The 24,065-nt window shown below is 43.5% G+C and overlaps 1 protein-coding gene across 2 annotated transcripts; it reads left to right on the forward strand.

Annotated features, from left to right (window-relative positions):
- The first annotated feature begins 1,465 nt into the window (after positions 1-1,465).
- Positions 1,466-24,065, forward strand: LOC132362760 (UDP-N-acetylglucosamine--peptide N-acetylglucosaminyltransferase 110 kDa subunit-like). 2 transcript variants are annotated; one of them, XM_059917735.1, is made up of 2 exons: positions 1,466-1,539; positions 20,593-24,065. In XM_059917735.1, the coding sequence occupies exon 2, from the start codon at positions 20,602-20,604 to the stop codon at positions 23,740-23,742; it is 3,141 nt and encodes a 1,046-aa protein (XP_059773718.1). In that variant the 5' UTR covers positions 1,466-1,539; positions 20,593-20,601; the 3' UTR covers positions 23,743-24,065. The 2 variants fall into 2 exon arrangements, with proteins under 2 accessions (XP_059773718.1, XP_059773717.1); XM_059917734.1 differs by lacking the exon at positions 1,466-1,539 and adding an exon at positions 2,671-2,718.

The following is a 24,065-nucleotide window of genomic DNA, read 5'->3' on the forward strand; positions in this document are numbered from 1 at the left end:
GTTACCTCTCATTTCATACAGTTCTAGAAAATGTGCAAAGGAGTTGCATATGGCATTAATCTGTTAGAAAACGGTGGCCTTTTCTATAAAATACAGCCAAAGATGTGTGTTCAGTTGTGGTCATTATTAGGGCGATCACGTTGTTTTCATTCACTCATTCAGGATTTGCTGGAGGATGTCAGTTTCTGCAGCTGGCTTGACCTGGGGGAGGAGTGGGGGAGCAAATGCCTTCCGGTGCATACTGATTACAGGATGCATTTCTCGGTGCTCCTGGACACATAACACTGCACTACATCCTACCCTGCCTCACCATCAAGTGGTCTGAAAACAAGGGCCTTAACAACATGCTAATTACACGTCAGAAATATTAACACAAAACACCAAAACTGCAATCTATCTTAACACAATCACTTTCTCCAAGTCTAAGACCTTCATCAAGAAAACTCCATTAAAAAAATTACACATCCTCCATACACATTGCACAGGCTCCACAGTGATTCCCTTCCAAGCAGAGAGTTTCCCCCTCGGTATGATCGGTTCTCTGCACAACGCAGCAGCAGCATCTGTAGCCCTAGCGTGGCATCTAATAACATGAGCGCCTCCTCCCTCCCTTAGGAGCTTTACATCCCTGTTTTGGCTAAACTTCCTCTTCTCCCCCAGGACTAAACTAGATCATTCACCGTGTCCCTAAACATAAACCAAACCACACCAAAACACAAAACATTAAGGGAAGCCGACAGCATCCACCAGCTCACCATTACCTTTGACACCTAAGAAAAACGAATAGAAGGGGAAAAGGGAGCACACTCCACAAATAGGTCCTTAGAAATTTACCATGAAAGTCTTGAGTTGGGCATAAACTGTTTCCAGTGCAGTACCGCCGTGATGCATGTGACTATATAGAGAAAAGAGGGAGCCCCCCCCCCAAAAAAAAAAAAAGCCAAACCAAACACTGTACACTTCAATTGCACATCCAAAACTGTCCCCTCTACACACCCAACAGGATATCCTTACATCATAACTGGTGCCTCCACCTCCCCACCCCCAAAAAAGAAAACAAAAAATTATCCCGGTAGGCACAGACACGTTATAGGAACTTTGTAGGAAAGCACAAAGAGGCTGTACAGATTACAACCACCACCTTACCTGCTGCCGGAGAGTTTGTGTGCGTGTTGTTTTTAAGTGTTTCGCCCAGCTCCTCCTTCCCCCACTACAAACAGCAAACACATGAGTGAGTTAATCAGCTCTTAAACTGAAAAACCTTTCGATCCAGGCGAGTGATGGAAGGTAAAAGCTGAGGGGCGGCAGGAGGGTCAAATAAAAGTTGCTCCGCAGGTCGCTCATCCAAGCCCCGCAGCGACCGCAGACGGGTGAGGTTCCCAAAGCCACTTTCACACCTTCCATAATGCACTAGCAAAGAGAAGCCCGGAGAGGCTGAAGTTTCCACGGAGGGCACCGTCGGGGAGACGCAGCCCGGGGGGACGCAAGGGTTGGGCTCGCTACCTCTGCACACGGGCGAGCCGGGGCTCCGGCGCTCAGGTGAGTGGCTCCTCCGGTGGCTCTCTGGGGACCGTCTCGGGCGGCCCTTGGCCCGCGGCGCCTGCTCGGTCGGGGCCGCGGGCGGCGGCGGCGTCGGGCTGGGCGGGCTGGGGCCGCGAGCCGCGCCGGGCCCCGGGAGGCTGCCCAGCGAGGCGGCGGCGGCGGGCGGGCGCGTGGGACTGTTGGCTGCCCCGCAGGAGCTGGTAGGGCACCGTGGCGCGGATGGGCTGCAGCAGCCGGCCGGCTCCCGCAACCGGGGCGCAGTTCACGCCGCCGCCGCCGCCGCCGCCGCCCGCACCGTTCCCGCTCCCGGCGGCGGGAGTGGCGGGCGGGGAACCCACGGCGCTTGGCCGCATCCTCTGCGGCGGGGGATGAGTCTGAGAGGAACTCGCAGAGGAGGAGGCAGTGCACATGGTGGCTCCGCGGGCCCTGGACGAAGCCGGCCAACACCGAGGCGCGGAGCGGGAGGCGCGCGAGCTTGTGGGAGCCGGCGCGCTAGTGCGTGCGAGTGTGTAAGGGGGAGGGGCGGGGGGATCGTGGAGGGGGAGGAGTCTCTCGGCTCCCCCTGCGCAACGCGCACCCCCGCCGCCTCAGCGAGGGGGGGAGGGGAAGGCTGCGAAAACAAACGTCCAACGGCCCCAACCACCCGACCGGGCTGGGTGTGGCGGTTACGGCCGGGGCCGCGAGGAGCCCGGAGCCGCCGCCGCCGCCGCCGCCGCCCCGGGCCTCGCGCTGACACGGGAAAGGGGCAGCCGCCGGCATCACGCAGACGCGCGGGGCTGCACGCGCACGAGAGCCCGGCAGCTGCAGGGAGGGTCGGGATCCCTGCTTCTGGGGATCTGGTAGGGGGAAAAGGCCTCGAGGTGCCTGGCTGAACGCGGAGCCGCGCCACCGCCTCCTCTGCCCGCTCCTCACTCCATAAGGCACCTAACCCCGCAACCCGTACCCCGCCCCCTGCACCGCCTCCCGGCGCTCGGGGCGGGCAGATGACGCAACGAGAATTCCCATTGTCTCCGTCACTCTCCACCAGAACGCGAGTGATTGGTTTCCGGGTAGGAGTGAGAGGAGCACCTGCCAACGAAAGTGGGCGTCCTATTTTGGAGGCGGGATACGAAGGAGCGAAGGCGGAGAAAGGGGCTGTGCGTTCAAAGAGGGGCGTGAGAGTTGACGGGCTTTGAGGTGAGAGGGGGACCGTGATTGGGCTGCCCTGGGACAGTGGGTCCGTGTGTGTCCTGCGCGTACCCCGACACCCACAGACGCGCACGCCCAGGGAAGCAGGTTGTGAGGGCTCCACCCTCCAGGGCCGTTTGTACCACTTGAGACAGAGGATCCATCAGGCAAACTTGACTTTGCAAGTACACCTGTTCTGGTGGTGCGATGTTTGAGAAGAATCCATCCCTTCCCCACTAATTTTAGTAATCTGAGTTTTTGTGTTGAGTAGACTAATCAAAAGAATGTAAGGCCATCAGAAGCAATGTCTGGGGGTTGGATTCAACACTGGGTGGATACTTTTACAGTTATCCTATGGAGTGAAAAGAGATCATCAAATCTTCTGTTCCAAGAAAATAACTCTGAATTGCAGGGGTCAACAAGGACTTGTCCATCATTGCACCGTCAGTTAAATGGAGGTGTAATGGAGGGCACGCCCTGTTGTCTTTTCCCAGAAGCAGATGGCCTCTTGGGAGAAATAATACCAGACTTGATGTAATAATCCACTGGGGTAAATTTAGTTTTTATTCTGCAGTGGAACTGAAGAGAAACTAAGATTTTGGATGACTGTCAGGAACCGAAGTTTACCCCACAGTAAACCAAGGTTTGAAACATTAAGCAGGAACAATTGATTGAAGGGTCCACATCAGATACCCTCCATTCGTTTCCATGAGAGAAAAAAGAAGTGGGAGATCAGATTGGTCTACTCTTGGTGTCTGCCCACACTGACAAGCTTCCTCTGATTTCAGGCACTAAATGCAGGGGTCAGTTTCACTTAGAGGAGCCATCCCTCTCAGCTTCATTGTGCCCTCAGAACAGAAAGCATACTAGGTTCTGTAAAGAGTGGATGAAACCACTTTTTCTGTAAAATGCAAGAATTGCACCCATGAATACTAGTGACAGTTCCTCACTTTATCACATAGTAGAATAACAGCTAACATTTACTGAGCATTTCATGTGTCAGCCACTGTTGTAAGAATGTTTTATGTGTTAATTCCTTCAATCCTCCTATAATCCACAAGGTACGATACTACTATTATCCCCATTGTGTTCACATGTATTTGCTTTCCAGAATAACATATATTAAATATAAATGTAGTATAAACTTTACTCTTTTAAATTTAGTATAATTGACCTATTGTGTTATTTTTTCCATCTGAAATGAAAGATTTCCTCATTCATTAGGAAATTGCCTTCCTTCATGGGGAAAAAGAATGATAAATGGCTTCTTTCTGATGACTTTTTCAGAATATCAAGAACAAAAATTGACGGATTAAAATATGTGAAGTGTTTAAAAATGCTGGTAAATTGCCAAGTTGTCGATTTGATTACAGCATGGTTTCATAATAGAAATGTTATCTCTGGCCACTCCTAAATATAAGTATGTAACGACCCCAACACTTTAGATTACAGTAATTCTAAATTTATACCAAGCCACAGTCCTAATGATCAATACCTGATTTGCATCTAAAACAACCTACCTAGCCATGTGTTAAAGTCTTTCTGTGTTTGTTCAAAACTGCCAACGCCAACTTAAATCAGACAACCAAAACAAATCTAAATGATGCACACAGAGAACTAGTGTGATCTTAAAATACTATTTTCAGTTGCTCATAAGTCACCATGACCTATTTGGAGGTTCAATCACCTTCCCTTTACTAAATATATCTTGGTTGCCTCTTAAACCTTTGTTCTCATGAAATAAATACTGATCTTTATGTGTAAGGAATTCAGTCTCCAAACAAATCAAAGGTGGGCTAAAATCAACTAAACCCAGTATCGGCTTTCCAATGTCCATTTGTTGAGTTCTTAACAGTATTTTATTCTTAGTGAGTTTGGGAGTGGGCTCCAAGGGTATGAAAAGAAGTTTTAGGAAAACATACCCCTCAGTAAATTGGGACCCCCCTTAGAAGGAAGTGTGGATTGCTGGGCGAGAAGAGCATACCCGACTGTGCTAGCTATGGGATGGCTAGGTCCCGTGCAGATTATCTCTATTTGTTGAATATAAGTGTAACATAATCCCTGGAAATTCTATATATGTTAATGTTGGTAATGACCTCTTTACTATGTTGACCTACCTAGAAGAAGACAACACTGAAAGCGCAATTTGGTGGCATGGGAAATACCTTTGTTCTCAGTAACCCGTGTCTTGGCTGTTTGTGGAACAAGATTCCACCGTTAGCTAATCTGAGGTAGAACGATTACACTTACTTCTTGGTTCATGTATGGTAATGGACTATACTTTAGGTTGCATTAAAACTTGGAATCATTGGCTACCTCTGATTAATATGTAGCCCCATGTGAAGAGAGAATGAGATAACTAACGGGCCTACAGAGCTACCAAAACCTCCCTCTTCTAGTTTCATCCAGGTTTGCCAGGGGATGCATCCAAGCCCCAACCAAATCTAAGAGGCAGTCCAGGCTGTCAGTATCAGAAATGAGGTCACGGCTGAGAGAGAACACTAAACAGATCTGCACTGATGTTCATCTTCAGCTGATTAAACTCTCTCGTAGGTGGATTCTTTAGAGCAGCAACAAAAAGAGCCTTGCCTGAATTTTTGTCCCTGGCAGATGCTTACAGTAAAACTCCTTACTGCTTGTGACAGGCTACGTGCACCTTTGCACTAGGTGTTCCCTCTGCCTGAGCAGTTCCTACCCCAGTTACCCACATGGCTTGCTCCCTCATTTCCTCCAGGTCTTCACTCAGATGTCATCACCTTCACAATGAAAGCTTTTCTGAAAACTCTTTTTTAAAATGGCAAGCACCCCCTAGATGTTCCCTACTCTCTTCCTTTTTTTTTCCCCAGAGCACACATCACCACCTACCTATTGTATATTTTAATTATTTTTTATTCTGTCCGTGTAGAATGTAAGAGCCATGAAGGCAAGACTTTTTATCTGTTTTATTACTGCTGACTCTCCACAATAGTGCTTGGTACCTGGTAGACAATATTTGCTCAATGTTGTTGAAAAGAGTAGCAAATTTTAACCAGTGCTTGTCCCATGAACTAAACTGTGCCTTTCATCAGAAAAAAAAAATGGATAATAAGAAGTATATCACTGTTGCAAAGACATAGCCACAGAGTAGAAAAATGTTCCATGTGGCTTTTTAAACTAAACAGATATTCGCACTGGGGCCAGCATTCAAAAGGGAAGCATATCTTGTATTATGACCCTTATACAGGCAAAGTGAAAAATACTAGTCCTAAGAGAGGTGGGATAGGGAGGGTGGGAGGGAGGGTGATGCGAGAGGGAGGAGATATGGGAACATATGTATGTGTATAACTGATTCACTTTGTTATAAAGCAGAAACTAACACCATTGTAAAGCAATTAGACTCCAATAAAGATGTTTAAAAAAAAATACTAGTCCTAGTGGCTCTTGGAGGCTCATCAGATGTTGAAAATGGAAACTGAAACTGGTAATGGAGAAAAGGCAGTTGAAATTTGCAGGAAAAAAAAATAACCAACTGAAACTGACAGAGAAGGACAGTTGAGGAGGATCCCTTACAGAGTGACATCTGCTGGTTTGTAGTTAGTTCTCTCTCTCTGTTAGGAGCAATTCTCAAGAGGCCTGTGTAAGGAAACTGAAAAATATATATATTTAATTAAGTAGAAAGGAACATTTCATGTAAATAATAAATATTTTACTTTGTTTCTTTCCCCCCCAGCTTTATTGAGATGTAATTGACATAAAAGATTGTGTAAGTTGAAGGCGTGTAATGTAATGATTTGATATGGGTATTTAGTGCAAAATGATTAACACGATAAGGTTACTTAACACATCCATCACCTCACATAGTTATAAACCTTTTTTATGATGAGAACTTTTAAAATCTATTCTCTTAGTAGCTTTTAAATATACAATATACTGTCGTTAACTATAGTCACCATGCTGTACATTACGTCCCTGAACTTATTCATCTTATAACTTGAAGTTTGTACCATTGACCACCCTCACCCATTTCTCCCACTCCCCAGCCCCTGCTCCTATTCTCTGTTTATATGAGTCTGGATTTTTTTCGATTCCACATGTAAGTGAGATCATATAGTATTTGTCTTTCTCCATCTGACTTACTTCACGTATCATAATGCCCTCAAGGTTCATCCATGTCATCACAAATGGCAGGATTTCATTCTTTTTATGGCTGAATAATATTCCATTGTGTATATATACCACAATTTTTTCCCATTCATCCATCAGTGGACACTTGGGTTATTTTCATATCTTGGCTGTTGTAAATAGTGCTGCAATGAACATGGGAATGCACATATCTCTTTGAGATATTGATTTCATTTCCTTCAGATATATACCCAGAAGTGGGATTGCTGGATCATATGGTAGTTCTATTTTTAAGTTTTTGAGGAACCTCCATAATGTTCTACATAGTGGCTGCACCAGTTTACAATCCCATGAACAGTGCACAAGGGTTCCCATGTCTCTATATCCTCACCAGTACTTATTATTGCTTAACTTGTTGATAATAGCCATTCTAACAAGTGTGAGGTGGTATCTCATTTCGGTTTTAATTTGTATTTCTCTGATGATTAGTGATGTTGAGCACCTTTTCATATACCTGTTGACCGTTTGAATATCTTCTTTGGAAAAAATGTCTACTCAGATCCTTTGCCCATTTTTAATGGGATTGTTTTGGTTTTTTGCTATTGCATGAGTTGCTTATATATTTTGGATATGAACCCCTTATCAAATATGTGGTCTTTTCGTCTTTGTTGATTGTTTCTTTTGCTGTGCAGAAGGCTTTTTAGTTTGATGTAGTTTCACTTGTTGATTTTTGCTTTTGTTGTGATGCTTTGGGTGTCATAACCATAAAATCCTTGATAAGACTAATGTCAAGGAGCTTTTCCCTATGCTTTTTTTTTTTTTTTTAAAGATTTAACTTTATTTATTTTTGGCTGCGCTGGGTCTTCGTTGCTGTGCACGGGCTTTCTCTAGCTGTGGCGAGCAGGGGCTATTCCTCATTGCGGTGCATGGGCTCCTCCTTGTGGTGGCTCCTCTTGTGAGGAGCACAGGCTCTAGGCGTGTGGGCTTCAGTAGTTGCGGCGCATGGGCTCAGTAGTTGTGGCACACAGGCTCTAGAGCGCAGGCTCAGTAGTTGTGTTGCACGGGCTTAGTTGCTCCGCGGCACGTGGGATCTTCCCGGACCAGGAATTGAACCCGTGTCCCCTGCATTGACAGGCAGATTCTTATCCACTGCGCCGCCAGGGAAGTCCCTATGCTTTGTTTTTAAAAGAAGTTCAGAAGAGGCAAGAGAAAGAGGGGGTATCTTGTTTTTTAAGTGATAAATATCAAAAGAGTATGTATGCAATTATTCCTACCTGGATAGAAAATAGTGATGAGGACCACCAATTTTTCAGCTTTCATCTCCACAGCAATTCCTATCACCAACTATGATGCCAGGGGCACATCCCCTAAGCTGATACATAAGTAGAGTTTTATCATTTAACTAAAAGACTATATTGTACAAAGCCAACACATTCAGAGGCTAAATAAAGATTTGGGGACCAGAAAACTGCAAATATTCTCTCTTTGCTGTGACATTTCATTTGTTTTAGTTCCAAACATGGTGTCAACAGTACCTGAGAGCAGTAGTGGTCCTATGAAGAGACTGTGCTTGATTATCATAATACTATTTTTTTTAAGTGAGAGTTTGGAGTGATTAAAATGTGTCGATTAATTTCCTCCTCTGTGACTGAATTTTACTTTTTACCATATAAGTGTGTTGAGTGACTGCTGTTAAGGTGCAATCAACTCATCAGCAGCGCTTGACTAGAGAAGTTATTAAAATTATTTTAAACTTTTTATAGCACAGTGTCCTACCAAGCATCCTATTGAAAAGGTTTCCAGTGTCCTACCAAGCATCCTATTGAAAAGGTTCATATTAATATATTTAATAGGCCTACATGAGCATTTAATAGCAATAATACTAGCATCAGGCCTTAGTAACTCCTCATGAAGTCACTTATTAAATGCCTTCAAAGTGCGACGCTCTTGTATACTCTGTAAGAGATCCTTGTTTTCATACTTTGGTAAATTGTAGTCTCTCAGAGGTAAAAAGGTAATTTCTACAGATAAAGGTAGAAACCATGTCTAAACACAGGTCTTCCATAAGAGAGATGCAAATAAAGCCAATGGAAGCAATGGGAGGGAAAGATCACTTTTGAGGAAAGGCTTCAGGAAAGAAGAGTATGAGGAAATCTTGTCACTAGGGATACACAGGCTGTGTTAGGAGATGATCGAGCAGTGTGCCTCGACTGATGGTAAATGGAAGATAAGTCTTGGTCTGTTGATGACATGTCATGGAGGTTGCCAGGCAAGGCTTGCCCTTTATCGAGTATGCAGGGAGGAGCTGTTGAAGATTCTTGAGCGGGTGGGGAGAACATGAATGGAGCTGGGCTTTTTGAATATTCATGCAAGAATAGTTTACAACCTGGATGGAGACTGTAAACTGGAAGATGATTTAGTAGACTTTGAGAATAGTCCATGGGAGTTTAGGTAATGAGAGTTAGGAGAATGATAGGGGACATGGAGGGGAGGAAAAGATGCAGGTGATACTCCTTCTTAGCTGATGGACCTTGAAAGTAGGACGTCAGACAACTCTGAAGCTTCAGGCTTGGATGCCTAAGAGGATAGTGGTGGCTTTAACAGGAATAGGGAGCCAAGAGAAGGAGCAGGTTTGGGAGACGATAATGAGCTCATCTATAAATAAGAGAACCAGAGGCTATTCAAGTGGAGACAGTTTTTTCCTTTGTTTTATTGAGATATAATTGACATATAGCACTGTATAAGTTGAAGGTGCACAGCGCAAAGACTTGACTTACCTATATTATGAAATGTTTACCGTAACTAGTTGAGTTAACATTCATCATCTGATTTTGATACAAGGGGAAAAAAGAGAAAAAAACTCGTTTGGAGTTTTTAAGAGCAGTTTTTAAATGATAGTTGAGAAGAGCATAGGTATGGTTTGGGGGGTTATCCATGTACATATGATAGTTGAAGCCATGGGCACAAATGAAGTTGGCGAGGGAGAAAAATATAGAAATAAAGAAAAAGAGGATCAAGGCGAAAATTTTGAGAAATTATACATTAGTGGAGGAGGAAAAGTAAGCAAATAAACAATCCAAAGAAAACAAAACTAGGAAAGAAGGCAGAAGGGAAGAACTTCTTAATTAAAGAATTTGGTGTCTCAGAGGATGTTTGGTAGATGTCTGTGGGATATCTGGGAGCTCACGTCCCCTTCTCTAAGATCTAATCCTCCGCCAACACACAGAGGGTTTGGGCCTGACAGCTATGTTTGTACGATTTGACCTTGTTCTTCTGACCATGGTCGGTTTGACCTGAGTTCGATAACTGACCAAAGCTGCACCAATCAGGTTTTCTCCCCTGGGAATTTGGAATTAAGAAATACAATGTTATTCTATTAAGGGCATGAACTGGGTGATCACAGAAACCTGTGCATGGGGTGGCCATCTTCTGTCACAGAGACAGAAAAGTGGAGGAAACCTGCCTTCTGAAAGAAACGAATGAAGTGACTTGCAGAAAATCAAAATGAGAACAGATGACCTGAGAGCGAGAGAGAGAGAAACTGAGAGTATGCTTATTTTCCCATGACGACTATTTTCTGTCTTATCCCTTTTCTTCAATCTTCTAAAACCATCCCCACACCTGCCTACCCTGATGCGACTCCAGTATATTCCTACCATCAAATCTACAAATCTTTTGGCATTTGGACCCATCTCTCCTTTCTTTCTTCCTCTCCTGTCAAAAGCCATTCCTCTACTTATGATTTAAATTCCTTCCCCTCTTCTTAGGGGTTTCATTTCTTCAGTTATTCCCTTCCTCTTGTTCATCATCAAATTCTTGAGTATCCCCAATATGTATAAACATGCTCCATCCTAACATTTAGAAAAAAACAAAGATTCTTATGCTATCCCTTTCCATCTGTAATACTAATTCTCTGATCCCTTCACAGCAAACCTTCTTGAGAGAGATGTCTACAGGTTAACTCTGATTTCCTATTCAATCTACTCGAACCTGACTTCCACCCCCACCACGCCAATGAAAACTGCTAATCCATGTTGTCAACAGCCTACATATTGCTGGACCCAGTGGATGTTCCTTGAACCTCATCCTACTCCAACTTTTAGCAGTTTTCAACACAGTTGGTCAGGCTCAACTTCTTGAAAACCAAATCTCTTCTATTGGCTGGTCTGTCTCCTAATTCTCTAACCACTGCTGTTCAGTGACCTTCAGGGGTTTTTCCTCCTCTAATGCCCTCTAAAAACTGGGCTCTATTCTCTGCTTTCTTGTCTGTGAACTCACCTTCTTGGTAATCTCAGTCATTCCCATAGCTTTAAATACTAAAAATGGTAACAAATTCGCAAATTAATCTCTTTAGCCTAGACATTTCCTCCAAAATCTGTATTCAGATATTCATTTGTCTGTATGACATGTCAAGTCTCCGTGAATATCTGAAATTACTGTATCTGAAATAGAACTAAACTCTCAATTTGTATCAACCTGCTTTCCTCCCCTCACTATTAAAAAGAAATTCTATCTTTACTTTTTCCCACTTCAGTAAATGTTATCACCATTCACCCAGGTATTGTAAACAAGACAACCCAGGCACTATTCTTGATTTTTCCCTCTCCTTCCCTCCCCAACTCTAACCTATCAGCTGGTCCTCTTATTTGCTCCTCGTGAATAGATGTGTAGTCCATCCACTTCTCTCCATCTCCTCTGCTACTACATTAAACCAAACTGCCATCATCTCTTACCTGAGCTATTGCTGTAGCTGCCAACTGGTCTTCTACCTTCTACTCTTGCCTCCTTTCATCTATTTTCTGCTCATCAGTCAGGGTAAACCTGGAAATACATCGGACCCTGTTGTTTCCTGCTTAAATCAGTTCAATGTTTTCCAATTAGTTTGCCATGAGATCCAAATTCCTTTAAATACTTAAAAGGCCTGGCCTGCTCTGGCTTCTGCCTCCTTCTCCAACCTTACCTCCCTCGATTCTCCCCCTCACCCTTTAAGTTCCAGCCACATTGGCCTCCTTTCACTTCCCCCGAAACAGCACTGCAGGGTCTGCACACAGGTGTATCCTCAGCCTAAAACACTCCTTCCACAGCCCCAATCCTCAGTTGCCCTGAGTGGCTCTCTCACATTCTTCAGATCTCAGTTTAAATGCCTTGTCTTCAGAGTATCCTTTCTAAGTCCTTGCCTATCACTAATAACCTATAATAATGTATCATTAGGTCAGTTCGTTTCATCTGTAGTGCTCATTATATGGTGTAAATACACAATTGTTTACCTGTTTATGTAAGCCTTCCCCACTAGATTATAAAGTCTCTCAAGGCAGGGACCTTGTCTCTTCTGTTGACTACTTGGTCACTGAACACCTAGGAGTGCCTGGAATATAGCAGGTGCCCGAGAATTATTTGTTAAAACTTTATTGGTTACTGATAGCTTCCTAGTTCCTGATGCTAATCCCTGTGCAGCCCTATTATACTTTCTGTGAGAGAGTTTCTTTGGTCTTATATTACCCTCCCCCTTGCTGTTTCCATCATTTGAATAGGTTTTTGTTCTTATAGTTAAATGATGACTCATTGATAAAGTCTTTAAAAGGATGTGGTGATCAGCAATGTCAAAAGCTGTTAGATGGGGAAGAAGGTTAAGGGCTAAGCAAAGTCATTGGATCTCATCACTGGAAATCTTCACACCAACAGTGTCCATAAAATGTGGCTCTGTGGAAGCCAGGGTACAGTTGGGTTGATGAGAAGGGTGAGAAGATGAATGCAAGTAATGTAGAATTCTCTTTTTGAGAAATTTGACAGTAAACAGAAGGCATGAAGTCAAATGGGATCTTGGGGTTCATCAGAGTCCAAGAAAGTATATGTTGCTTTAGTTTAAAAAGAATAGGGAAGAAACATCTACTGATATGCCTATAGAAGCCAAAAGAGAAAAAAATGAAGTTGGAATGAGGAGGACTAATAGATTTAGTTTCCACGAGGCAGTAGAGGATTTGATCAAGAGCACAAGTTTGACAAAACGGGACAATGTTTCCCCCTCCATTTACAGGAAGAAGGGACGTTAAGAGAGTGAAGGTAAAGAAAAAATTTATGTAGAGCAAAGGAAGTTGAGCGTGGCCATTTGAGGAGGTAGCAATGTCATCTACAACTGGTTGTCAAGGGGAATCTCTGGAAAGACTTTTCCAGACCACACCTCCATCCCTATACTCCATGACCTCCCCACCCAAGATGGTAGACGCTCTCCACTGCACCTGCCGCAGAGACTCACTGCTGCTGAGGGCCACAGTGGTTGGTGGGAATGTGCCTTCTTTCTTAGGTGGGGTGGAACAGAAAAAAAGCCTGCGATCACTGAGGAGAGGGGTAGTCAGAAGGGAATATTGGGGTTTGAAGAGCTCTGACATCATGAGGAATACGACAAGGACATAGAATTGTTTTCCAAACATATATCTCATCAGGCATTCTTGGGGCCCTTCTAAAAATACAGATTTCAGCCTCATTCCCTAGAGAGTCTAATTCAGCAGGTCTGGGAGCAGGAGGGGCAGGATTGTACAATTTTTAACAAGTTCCCCAGGTGATGTTTATGATTTGGCCAATTTGGGAAACAGTGGATTAGAAATGATTAAAAGTTCACTAAGTTTAATTGCAGGCCCCACATATTTTCTCAGTGTTTAGCCAAATACAAAGATTTGTGGATAACTGACGTCAATTCGTGGAAATTACCCAAAGAAAACAGTTTTCAGTGGATTGGTATCTAATTCTATGGTTCCAAATAATCTGCAGCGATATTTAAAATGTAAGACTAGTTTATGGATATTTCTTTATAGAGAATTTCATTGATGAAAAGGTAAATGGAATGGACCAGCTAACAGTTATTATTCATAATATAATAACAAACTCAGATGTTTTAAAGCCTGTTCTGCTTCTAGTTTGCTTACCTCCCAAATTAATAAGCTAAACATAATAAAAATCTAAGACTGTAACTTGATCTTACCCATTCCTAACATTCTTAGAGGAGATCTTTAGCCTGATAGCACTAGAGCTTCTGAGAGCAGATTCAGATCCATTTAAAATATTTTTTCCATTCCTTCCCAGAAAGAGTTATTTGTATTGATATACAACAGTTGGGCCCCAGACCACTTACTGGGACCACAGGACCTCACTAATTTGTACCAGTTTTCCTCTATTCTAGTTGGTCTTGACCATCAGGTATAAATTAGTGCTAAATCAATATTAGCTGATACTTCCCCAGGTGTGGGAAGTATGGAAACCCTATCACATGAGCAAATACAGCCCTTCTTGGCTACATTTAAAATAAGGTGGTTATTATTACACTGTATGGGGAAAAGGCTTTTTTTTTTTTTTTTAAGAAATCTCATGCCACCTTAATTTGCATTAACTTGATAGACTGATATCAATAGTCGGAATCAATTTTCAATTGTTATAGTTTCCCTACCACCATTCACACTTCCTTCATTCTTTCAGGGAGGCTTCTTCTGCCTTCCTATTTCTTCCCACCTCCAGCCATGCCATATACCCCACACCATTTTTCCTTTCTAGTACTACTTACTCATCGGGTTGAATAGAGAAGCCAAAGGTGACTTAGTTCACATACCTGCTTTAATTGCTCACCTTGGGTGGAGCAGTGTCTTAAATAAACTTCACTTTTGCCACAGCACCATTACTCAGTAAGGTATTTATACAAGTGTCACTTAATCCCATGAAAATAAACAAGGCACTTAAACTTGTTATTGAGAAAGAAGCTTTAGGCTTTAGCTGCCCACTCTCCTTACTCAAGGGCCAATCTCACCTCACTTATTCTTAGAAAACTTTTCAGCAGTTTTCCTTAAAGAAAATCAGGCAGAGCAAAGTACTGTGAGTCAGGTTTAAGCTACCCTTACCTTTGAAAGAAAGGGTTCCTTTGTTAATTATCAATAACAAGGAATCTTGTCATTTCTCCCAATATTTCCAAGTCATAGCTACTCATAGCGGAGCTCTGCATTCAGTGCATTCCTAAATATTGAAAGCATATATGTTCAGTATTTAACCAGAGATGAAAACAGAAACAAATATTTAACATTCCAAAGAAATGGTGCAACTCTACATGATTTTTTATTTTCTATATCCTGAACTGTATAGAAATTTCATAGTATTTTTAAAGCACTTTCATAAATATGTCCATTTTGCTTGTGATCATTCTGTGAGGTAGTTATACTATTTCCATTTTTCAGTTGGGAAAATTGAGGCTTGAAGCCTTGGCCAGGGTCATAGCACATGAGAGATTCAGAGCTGGGAATCAGCTCTCCTGACTCCAGGCCCAGTGTTTTTCCCTCTATAAAAATTGCCTTTATAGCAGGACAGTCAGGGATATGTTCACTCAGTAATAGAGAAGTATGGATCTTTTCCACCCCTAGTCATTGAAGGACCTATGAGCTGATAGTGTATGTGAGAGAGGACACTTCCTGCCTGAAAGATTGATGACTTACATTCAGAGCAACCTGATGTTGCACTCTGATAGGAGAAGGACCTGTGTAAAACGTCCTAATTGCTTCAAACATCCAGAGTTCCCAATAGGAAGACAGGGTGTGGTAATTGTATATCTTGCTTTTGGCTTATCTTCTCCATATCCTCACCCTCACAGATGTCTTTCAAACATTGGTAATTACAGCTTTCAGAGCCAAAGCCTACAAACTCATAATCCACACAGATGACATACTAAAATCTACTCAACTATGTAAGGCTGAAGAAAGTTTCAGTGCTACTGGACTCACATTTAAAAAAAAACTGCTTACAAAAGAGGGAGCCTTTATTTCTATGTCACTACTGCCTAGATGTGTAATGGTTTCTTGTTGATCTGTGAGGGTGCATATTAACTCATTTACCTCTAAATGTAATCAGTAACTTAAGAATAAAGTACACATGCAGATGACAAGACCATATGATTAAAAGCAAATAGTCTGACATTGGAAAACGGATCCAAATTAATGTAACTAACTTGAAACAATGAAGGAACTGCTTCTAAGCAAGAGGAAGAATCAGTATCAAGAAATAAATGCAACACAGGAAAGCAGTTGTCCTTGTCATGCTGGCCTATAAATGGAACCTGAGTTAATAACATCATAATCTCTAAAGAGTTCAGCAAGTTCTTGCTATAGTGGCAATGAGATAATATATAAAGTATGGTGGAATTTCCCACCATCTGTATCACTGGCGAGCCCAATGGTAATTGGAATGGTTCAATGTCCCACAGTTTTTAAGGGAAATCGTTTTAGGAGGAGTCACATTTCTAGATGAAGACACATTAACCCAATGATTTCAAAGAATATGGCTTGGGTCTGGTATCACATTGCAAGACCAAGAATTAGCACCTCAGTTACTTACTAAGTGAAAGATACTGCAAAGATAATTGATAAGAAAACGGCTCAGAAATATGAGTGGGATTTTAAACAACTAAATTTGTTTGTCTCCCACTCTGATTGAATCCAGAAGTATTTATTTAGGGGAGCAAAAAATCCAGATGACTTGGAAGCAAATGTTTCTGTTCGTTGAAGAATAAGGATGTCTTCTGCCAAATGCAGCCATTTCCAAACGCAATGAAGGACTATGGCTCATATATCAATCCTGCCCCTTCCTAGCTCGGCCCTCATTCTCTGACCATCTTCTCCGAATTCCCTTGCAGGATTCCCTTCAGGACCATTGCTAATTCATGCCTTCTGGAATCCACCTTCCTCATAGCTATTGAGGCTTTTCCCACCTTTTCAGAAAAAAGTTTGCCCTGGGTGATATACATAAATCTTTGCCCAGCCTCAACCAGCTTGCTTTCTAGCTAACAGGTTTATCTGTGGCCCCAGGGGGCAGGATAGTGTGAGAGGGGGGGCTCAAAAGACCATTACCTTTCAGTGCACAGCTAGGTAAACTAATCCCACCAAAGATCACAGGTTTCTATATTTCCTTGAATATGCTTTTTTTTTTAAAACGTCATCAAAATTTCACGTTTTAAATATTTTTTTTTTAAAGGAATTCCTTTTATTTTTTAATTATTTATTTATTTATTTTTGGCTGTGTTGGGTCTTCGTTTCTGTGCAAGGGCTTTCTCTAGTTGCGGCAAGCGGGGGCCACTCTTCATGGTGGTGCACGGGCCTCTCACTATCGCGGCCTCTCTTGTTGCGGAGCACAAGCTCCAGACGTGCAGGCTCAGTAGTTGTGGCTCACGGGCCTAGTTGCTCCGCGGCATGTGGGATCTTCCCAGACCAGGGCTTGAACCCGTGTCCCCTGCAATGGCGGGCAGATTCTCAACCACTGCGCCACTAGGGAAGCCCAGGATTTGTACTGTATTGCTAACAAAGAGACTGCATTTCTCCTCTGATGAATGTGCACAAGAAAGCATGCTGTCCCCGGTGATCGTTGGGTACCGTCTCATGATCCTGAGGGAAGCCATCCTATCCTTCTGGTTACGTGATACAGTGGGTTTCCATATTGTTTAGGCCAGTTTTATTTGGAGTTTCAATTTTTACAGTGAAAAGTTGTCATAACTCTTTCTGTTCTAGGGGTTTTTTTTTGTTTGTTTTGTTTTTGTCAATTCCTGTTGGGTATTATTTGTATTGTTGATGTGGCAAGAACTCTACTGAGATATAGTCTTCTTGTCTTTATATTATGAATATATCTCTAAGTTTATCACTTATCATTTACTCCTTACTCTTGTTTAATATAGAGAAGATTATAATTTAAGTCTATTAAATCCATCAGTGTGTTTCTGCATGATGTATTCCATTGCTTTTACTTTTATTCATTCATTCATTAAAGAGTGTGTGTGTGTGTGTGTGTGTGTGTGTGTGTGTGTGTACTACAAGGTGCCAAGCACTACGAGAGGCAATAAGACTATTTATTGTGAGACAAGAAAGACACAGCCCCTGTCCTCGTGGAGTTCATATCCTGGTGGGGGATTGAGAATATGTTAGACGTTCACTGAAAAGCCACACAAGTGTGTGTAAGCTACTAAAGGATAGAGGCTACAGAGGGAAGGACCCAGTCTAGGAGCGCTTTCATAGGAGGGTTAGGTCTAGTTAGGGAAGTCAGGGGAAGCTTTCCTGGGGAAGTGGTGACTGAGCTAAGAATGATAAAGAGGACTTAGGTAGTGGGCTAAGAGCATTACAGGCAGTGGAAAGAGCAGGTCCAAATGTCCTGCTCAGGGGCAAGCACAGGAAACAGGAAGGACTGAAAGAATGTAGAACATGGTCCACATCATCAGAGGGGCCTGGCGTAAGTGAAGGCGGAAGGTTGAAGGGTGGGAAGTGGGGGATGCTGACCACGCAGGGCCAGTAAGTCCATGTTAAGGAGTTGTGTCTCCTTCCTAAGATCTATGGGAAATCACTGAAGGTGTCATCTTTGACAACCACATTACTTTTACCTCCAAACATCCAATCTCATAACAAGTCCTAACAATTTTGCTTTCTAAATATCTCTTCAATCTATCCACTTCAATCCATCCACTTCTGTTCATCATTACCAACACTTCCTCAGCCCATTCTATCATCATCTGTGTCTGGACTAGGGGAATAGCGTCCTCAATGATCTATTTGCACCTACTCTTGCCCCACTCCAATCCATTCCTGCACAGTTATGGGAAGACAGGCCTGACCTTGATACCATTTGATGACACAGAAAACACTGAAAGAGGACCAGTTTGTTTTTCATTAGTCTTGTTCTTGAGAGGTTGTGGAGTGGGCAGTTCATGAGTTTAATCTTGGACCTGCTGAGTTTTAAATATCCCTGGGATGTCCTAGAGAAGAAGCCAAGCCGGAGGTGTCTGTTAGGTAGATATCTTCTGCCTCCCCATCTAGAGCCACTCTCCACCCATCTCTACGCTGATCCCTGCCCGGAGACATTGACGTGTGTGGGATGTCAAGATTCCATGTATCCCCAGCACCTGCTCCCGTGTGCTCTGCCTTCTAGTTGCATTCAGCCCATAGGAGGTACATGAAGGAAGAAGCGTGAAGGCTGAGTATTTACTTGATACGATATACATCCTGCATCATCTCTTCCTCTTCCCCACCTCCTCCTCTTTCCACCCTGCCTCCTTCAAACCCTCTTCCTCTGCCTCCTGCTCCTCCTGCTCTTCTTCCTCCCACCTCTTCCTCTTTTTTCTCTCTCGAATCCAGTAATCATTTCCACCTCCTCCTTTTTTAAAAAATTAATTAAGTAATTTTTGGCTGGGTTGGATCTTTGCTGCGCCCGGGCTTTCTCTAGTCATGGTAAGTGGGGGCTACTCTTCGTTGCAGTGAGTGGGCTTCTCATTTCGGTGGCTTCTCTTGTTGCAGAGCACGGGCTCTAGGTGCCCGGTCTTCAGAAGTTGCGGCACGCGGGCTTCAGTAGTTGCGGCACGTGGGCTCAGTAGTTGTGGCTCGCGGGCTCTAGAGTGCAGGCTGAGTAGTTGTGGCGCACAGGCTCAGTTGCTCTGTGGCATGTGGGATCTTTCCGGACCAGGGCTTGAACCCCTGCACTGGCAGGTGGATTCTTAACCACTGAGCCACCAGGGAAGTCCCTAACCTCCTCCTTTAAGCCTAGGCAGTAAAAGCTCCCTGAGATGCTGGACTACTGTCCTCTGTTGTTTTCCCCAAACGCTTTGCAAATGATCTCTTGACTACAGTCTCCTTAATTACGGTACATTTGAGTGTGCCACCTTTCCCTTTCAGGGATTCTGACTTATACTGATAGGTAAGAAATGCCTGGGGGAGAGTTAAATTTGAGTCACCTGAGTAGAGGTGGTAATTGGAGCCGTGGGTAAATGTGAATATCTTGGGAGACAGTGTAGAGAAGGAATGGGCCCTGAGGAACTCAAACATGTAATGGCTTTCAAAGGAGGATAATCTTGCAAAGGAATTGGAGAAGTAGCAACCAAAGTGAGGTGAAAAATCAGGGCAGTGTGTGTCATAGAAGTCAAAGGAAGCAAAGGGAAGAAAAAGAGTGTTGGTAGTCAAGATTATCAGTTGGTCCTGCAAAGTCATTGGATTTAGTGACTTATACCATCGTGAATCTGTTACATATTTTCTGTGCTCCCTCTGAATAATGATTTAAATTTTTTTACATTAACTTCTCTATAATTGATTTTAGGTAAATACAGTCAAATTTGTTTTAGAACGTATTTTAAGGTAAAAAATTAACTACCCTTCCTTAACCATTATTCCAACATTATTTTATACTTTCTCTATTACCATTATTTCCTCCAACATTCACTGTTTCCAAAAATATAAAGAGATGTTTGAGCACTTTCTACTAGATGTATAAGAGCTTTCTATTTGACTGTATCATAGTGGTTCAACGGTTGTCGCTTTAGCATTCATTTTAAAATGTATCCATTAGAACAAGTCTAACCTCTTAATTTTAATTTTCAGAATTCTATTATCAATAGCCCCGTTTATTCTTCCAGATAAACTTTGTATTTTTTTAACATCTTTATTGGAGTATAATTGCTTTACTATGGTGTGTTAGTTTCTGCTTTATAACAAAGTGAGTCAGTTATACATATACATATGTCCCCACATCTCTTCCCTCTTGCATCTCCAGATAAACTTTAGAACCATTTTATCAATTAAAAAAGACTTCATTGTGATTTTTTCAAGACCGTGAGACATAGATGGCCAACCAGAGTTCCTAAGGTTCAGTGTATGTAACTGTTGCCGCCGCTTAAGCCCGCCAAAGCAGTGGTACGGCTGCTGCCCTTGTATTTGCTACCTCTAGAAACATTCTTGCCAGTAGTGGCAGCAGCGGGACTCAATTACCCTCTTTTCGCACTCCCTCCAGAAGCTCCAGATGGCGTCTTCCGTGGGCAACGTGGCCGACAGCACAGACCCAACGAAACGTATGCTTTCCTTCCAAGGGTTAGCAGAGTTGACACGTCGAGCCTATCAGGCGGGAGATTTTGAGGCAGCTGAGAGACACTGCATGCAGCTCTGGAGACAAGAGCCAGACAATACTGGTGTACTTTTATTACTTTCATCTATACACTTCCGGTGTCGAAGGCTGGACGGATCTGCCCACTTTAGTAGTCTGGCAATTAAAAAGAACCCTCTTCTGGCAGAAGCCTATTCGAATTTGGGGAATGTGTACAAGGAAAGCGGGCAGTTGCAGGAAGCAATCGAGCATTACCGGCATGCGTTGCGTCTCAAACCAGATTTCATCGATGGTTATATTAACCTGGCAGCCGCTTTGGTAGCAGCAGGCGACATGGAAGGGGCAGTACAAGCTTACGCCTCTGCTCTTCAGTACAATCCTGATCTGTACTGTGTTTGCAGTGACCTGGGGAACCTGCTCAAAGCCCTGGGTCGCTTGGAAGAAGCCAAGGCATGTTATTTGAAAGCAATTGAGACGCAACCGAACTTTGCAGTAGCTTGGAGTAATCTTGGCTGTGTTTTCAATGCACAAGGGGAGATTTGGCTTGCAATTCATCACTTTGAAAAGGCTGTCACCCATGACCCCAATTTTCTGGATGCTTATATCAATTTAGGAAATGTCTTCAAAGAGGCACGGATTTTTGAACGAGCTGTGGCAGCTTACCTTCGTGCCCTAAGCTTGAGTCCAAATCATGCAGTGGTACATGGCAGCCTGGCTTGTGTATACTATGAGCAAGGCCTGATAGATCTGGCAATAGACACCTACAGGCGAGCTATTGAATTGCAACCACACTTCCCGGCCGCTTACTGCAACCTAGCCAACGCTCTCAAAGAGAAGGGCAGTGTTGCCGAAGCAGAAGATTGTTATAATACAGCTCTCTGGCTGTGTCCCACCCATGCAGACTCTCTGAATAACCTAGCCAATACCAAGCGAGAACAGGGAAACATTGAAGAGGCAGTTCGCTTGTATCGTAAAGCATTAGAAGTCTTCCCAGAGTTTGCTGCTGCCCATTCAAATTTAGCAAGTGTATTGCAGCAGCAGGGAAAAGTGCAGGAAGCTCTGATGCATTATAAGGAGGCTATTCGAATCCGTCCTACCTTTGCTGAGGCCTACTGTAATATGGGAAACACTCTAACGGGGATGCAGGATGTTCAGGGAGCCTTGCAGTGTTATACCCGTGCCATTCAGATTGACCCTGCATTTGCGGAAGCCCACAGCAATCTGGCTTCCATTCACAAGGATTCAGGGAATATTCCAGAAGCAATTGCTTCTTATCGCACTGCTCTGAAGCTTCAACCTGATTTTCCTGACGCTTATTGTAATCTGGCTCATTGCCTGCAGACTGTCTGTGACTGGACAGACTATGATGAGCTCATGAAGAGGTTGGTCAGCGTTGTGGCTGACCAGTTAGAGAAGAACAGGTTGCCTTCCGTGCAGCCTCATCACAGCATGTTATATCCTCTTTCTCACGGCGTCAGGAAGGCTATTGCCGAGAGGCATGGGCACCTCTGCCTGGATAACATCAGTGTCCTTCATAAACCACCATATGAACATCCAAAGGACTTGAAGCTCAGTGATGGTCGACTGCGTGTAGGATACGTGAGTTCTGACTTTGGGAACCATCCTACTTCTCATCTTATGCAGTCTATTCCAGGCATGCACAATCGTGATAAATTTGAGGTATTCTGTTATGCCCTGAGCCCAGATGATGGCACAAACTTCCGAGCGAAGGTGATGGCAGAAGCCGATCATTTCGTTGATCTTTCTCAGATTCCATGCGATGGAAAAGCAGCGGATCGCATCCATCAAGATGGTATACACATCCTTGTAAATATGAATGGTTATACCAGGGGTGCTCGAAATGAACTCTTTGCTCTCAGGCCAGCTCCTATTCAGGCAATGTGGCTGGGGTACCCTGGGACTAGTGGCGCACTTTTCATGGATTATATCATCACTGATCAGGAAACTTCACCTGCTGAAGTTGCTGAGCAGTATTCTGAGAAACTGGCTTATATGCCCCATACTTTCTTTATTGGTGATCATGCTAACATGTTCCCTCACCTGAAGGAAAAAGCAGTCATCGATTTTAAGTCCAATGGGCACATTTATGACAATCGAATTGTGCTGAATGGCATCGACCTCAAAGCATTTCTTGATAGTCTACCAGATGTGAAAATTGTCAAGATGAAATGTCCTGATGGAGGAAACAACACAGACAGCAGTAATATAGCTCTCAATATGCCTGTCATTCCTATGAATACGATTGCAGAAGCAGTTATTGAAATGATTAACAGAGGACAAATTCAGATAACAATGAATGGATTCAGTATTAGCAATGGACTGGCAACTACCCAGATCAACAATAAGGCTGCCACTGGAGAGGAGGTTCCCCGTACCATTATTGTAACCACACGTTCTCAGTACGGGTTACCGGAAGATGCCATTGTGTACTGTAACTTTAATCAGTTATATAAAATTGACCCATCTACTTTGCAGATGTGGGCAAATATTCTGAAGCGTGTTCCCAATAGCGTACTGTGGCTGTTGCGTTTCCCAGCAGTAGGAGAACCTAATATTCAACAGTACGTGCAAAATATGGGCCTTCCCCAGAACCGTATCATTTTTTCACCAGTTGCTCCTAAAGAGGAACATGTTCGGAGAGGCCAGCTGGCTGATGTCTGCTTGGACACTCCACTCTGTAATGGACACACCACAGGGATGGATGTCCTTTGGTCGGGGACACCCATGGTGACTATGCCAGGAGAGACTCTTGCTTCCCGAGTTGCAGCTTCCCAGCTCACTTGTTTAGGCTGTCTTGAGCTGATTGCTAAAAATAGACAAGAGTATGAAGACATAGCTGTGAAACTGGGAACTGATCTAGAATACCTGAAGAGAATTCGTGGCAAAGTCTGGAAGCAGAGAATATCTAGCCCTCTGTTCAACACCAAACAATACACAATGGAACTAGAGCAGCTCTATCTACAGATGTGGGAGCATTATGCAGCTGGCAACAAACCTGATCACATGATGAAGCCTGTTGAAGTCACTGAGTCGGCCTAAATTATGACTGTGTGCGCAGGAGAATTACCCCTGTACCTGAGCCTCAACCTTCTGGGGGAAAGGGAACTAGATACGTTACTTTGTACTTACCTTTGTAGCAATATCATGTTGCAGATGGGTGACAGACAGTGATAACAAATAGCACAGCCAGACTTGCTTCCTGCATGATCATGACAGGGAGAGACACAAGAGATGGGAGACTGCTGTTCCACAAGGAGTCTCCGTAGAATTTTGCGGCAGCCAGGTGTTGCCTAAGTCTGGAAAGTCTGATCTCCCTTGGTCTTCCATGGGATGGGTGGTTAGTGTGGAGGGGAGATAGAGAT

The sequence above is a fragment of the Balaenoptera ricei genome, chromosome 3 (assembly GCF_028023285.1).
Source record: "Balaenoptera ricei isolate mBalRic1 chromosome 3, mBalRic1.hap2, whole genome shotgun sequence".
Lineage (NCBI taxonomy): Eukaryota > Metazoa > Chordata > Mammalia > Artiodactyla > Balaenopteridae > Balaenoptera > Balaenoptera ricei.

Excerpts from the sequence above, each read along its gene's own strand:
- LOC132362760 (XM_059917735.1), top strand. The coding sequence starts at position 20,602 with ATGGCGTCTTCCGTGGGCAACGTGGCCGACAGCACAGACCCAACGAAA.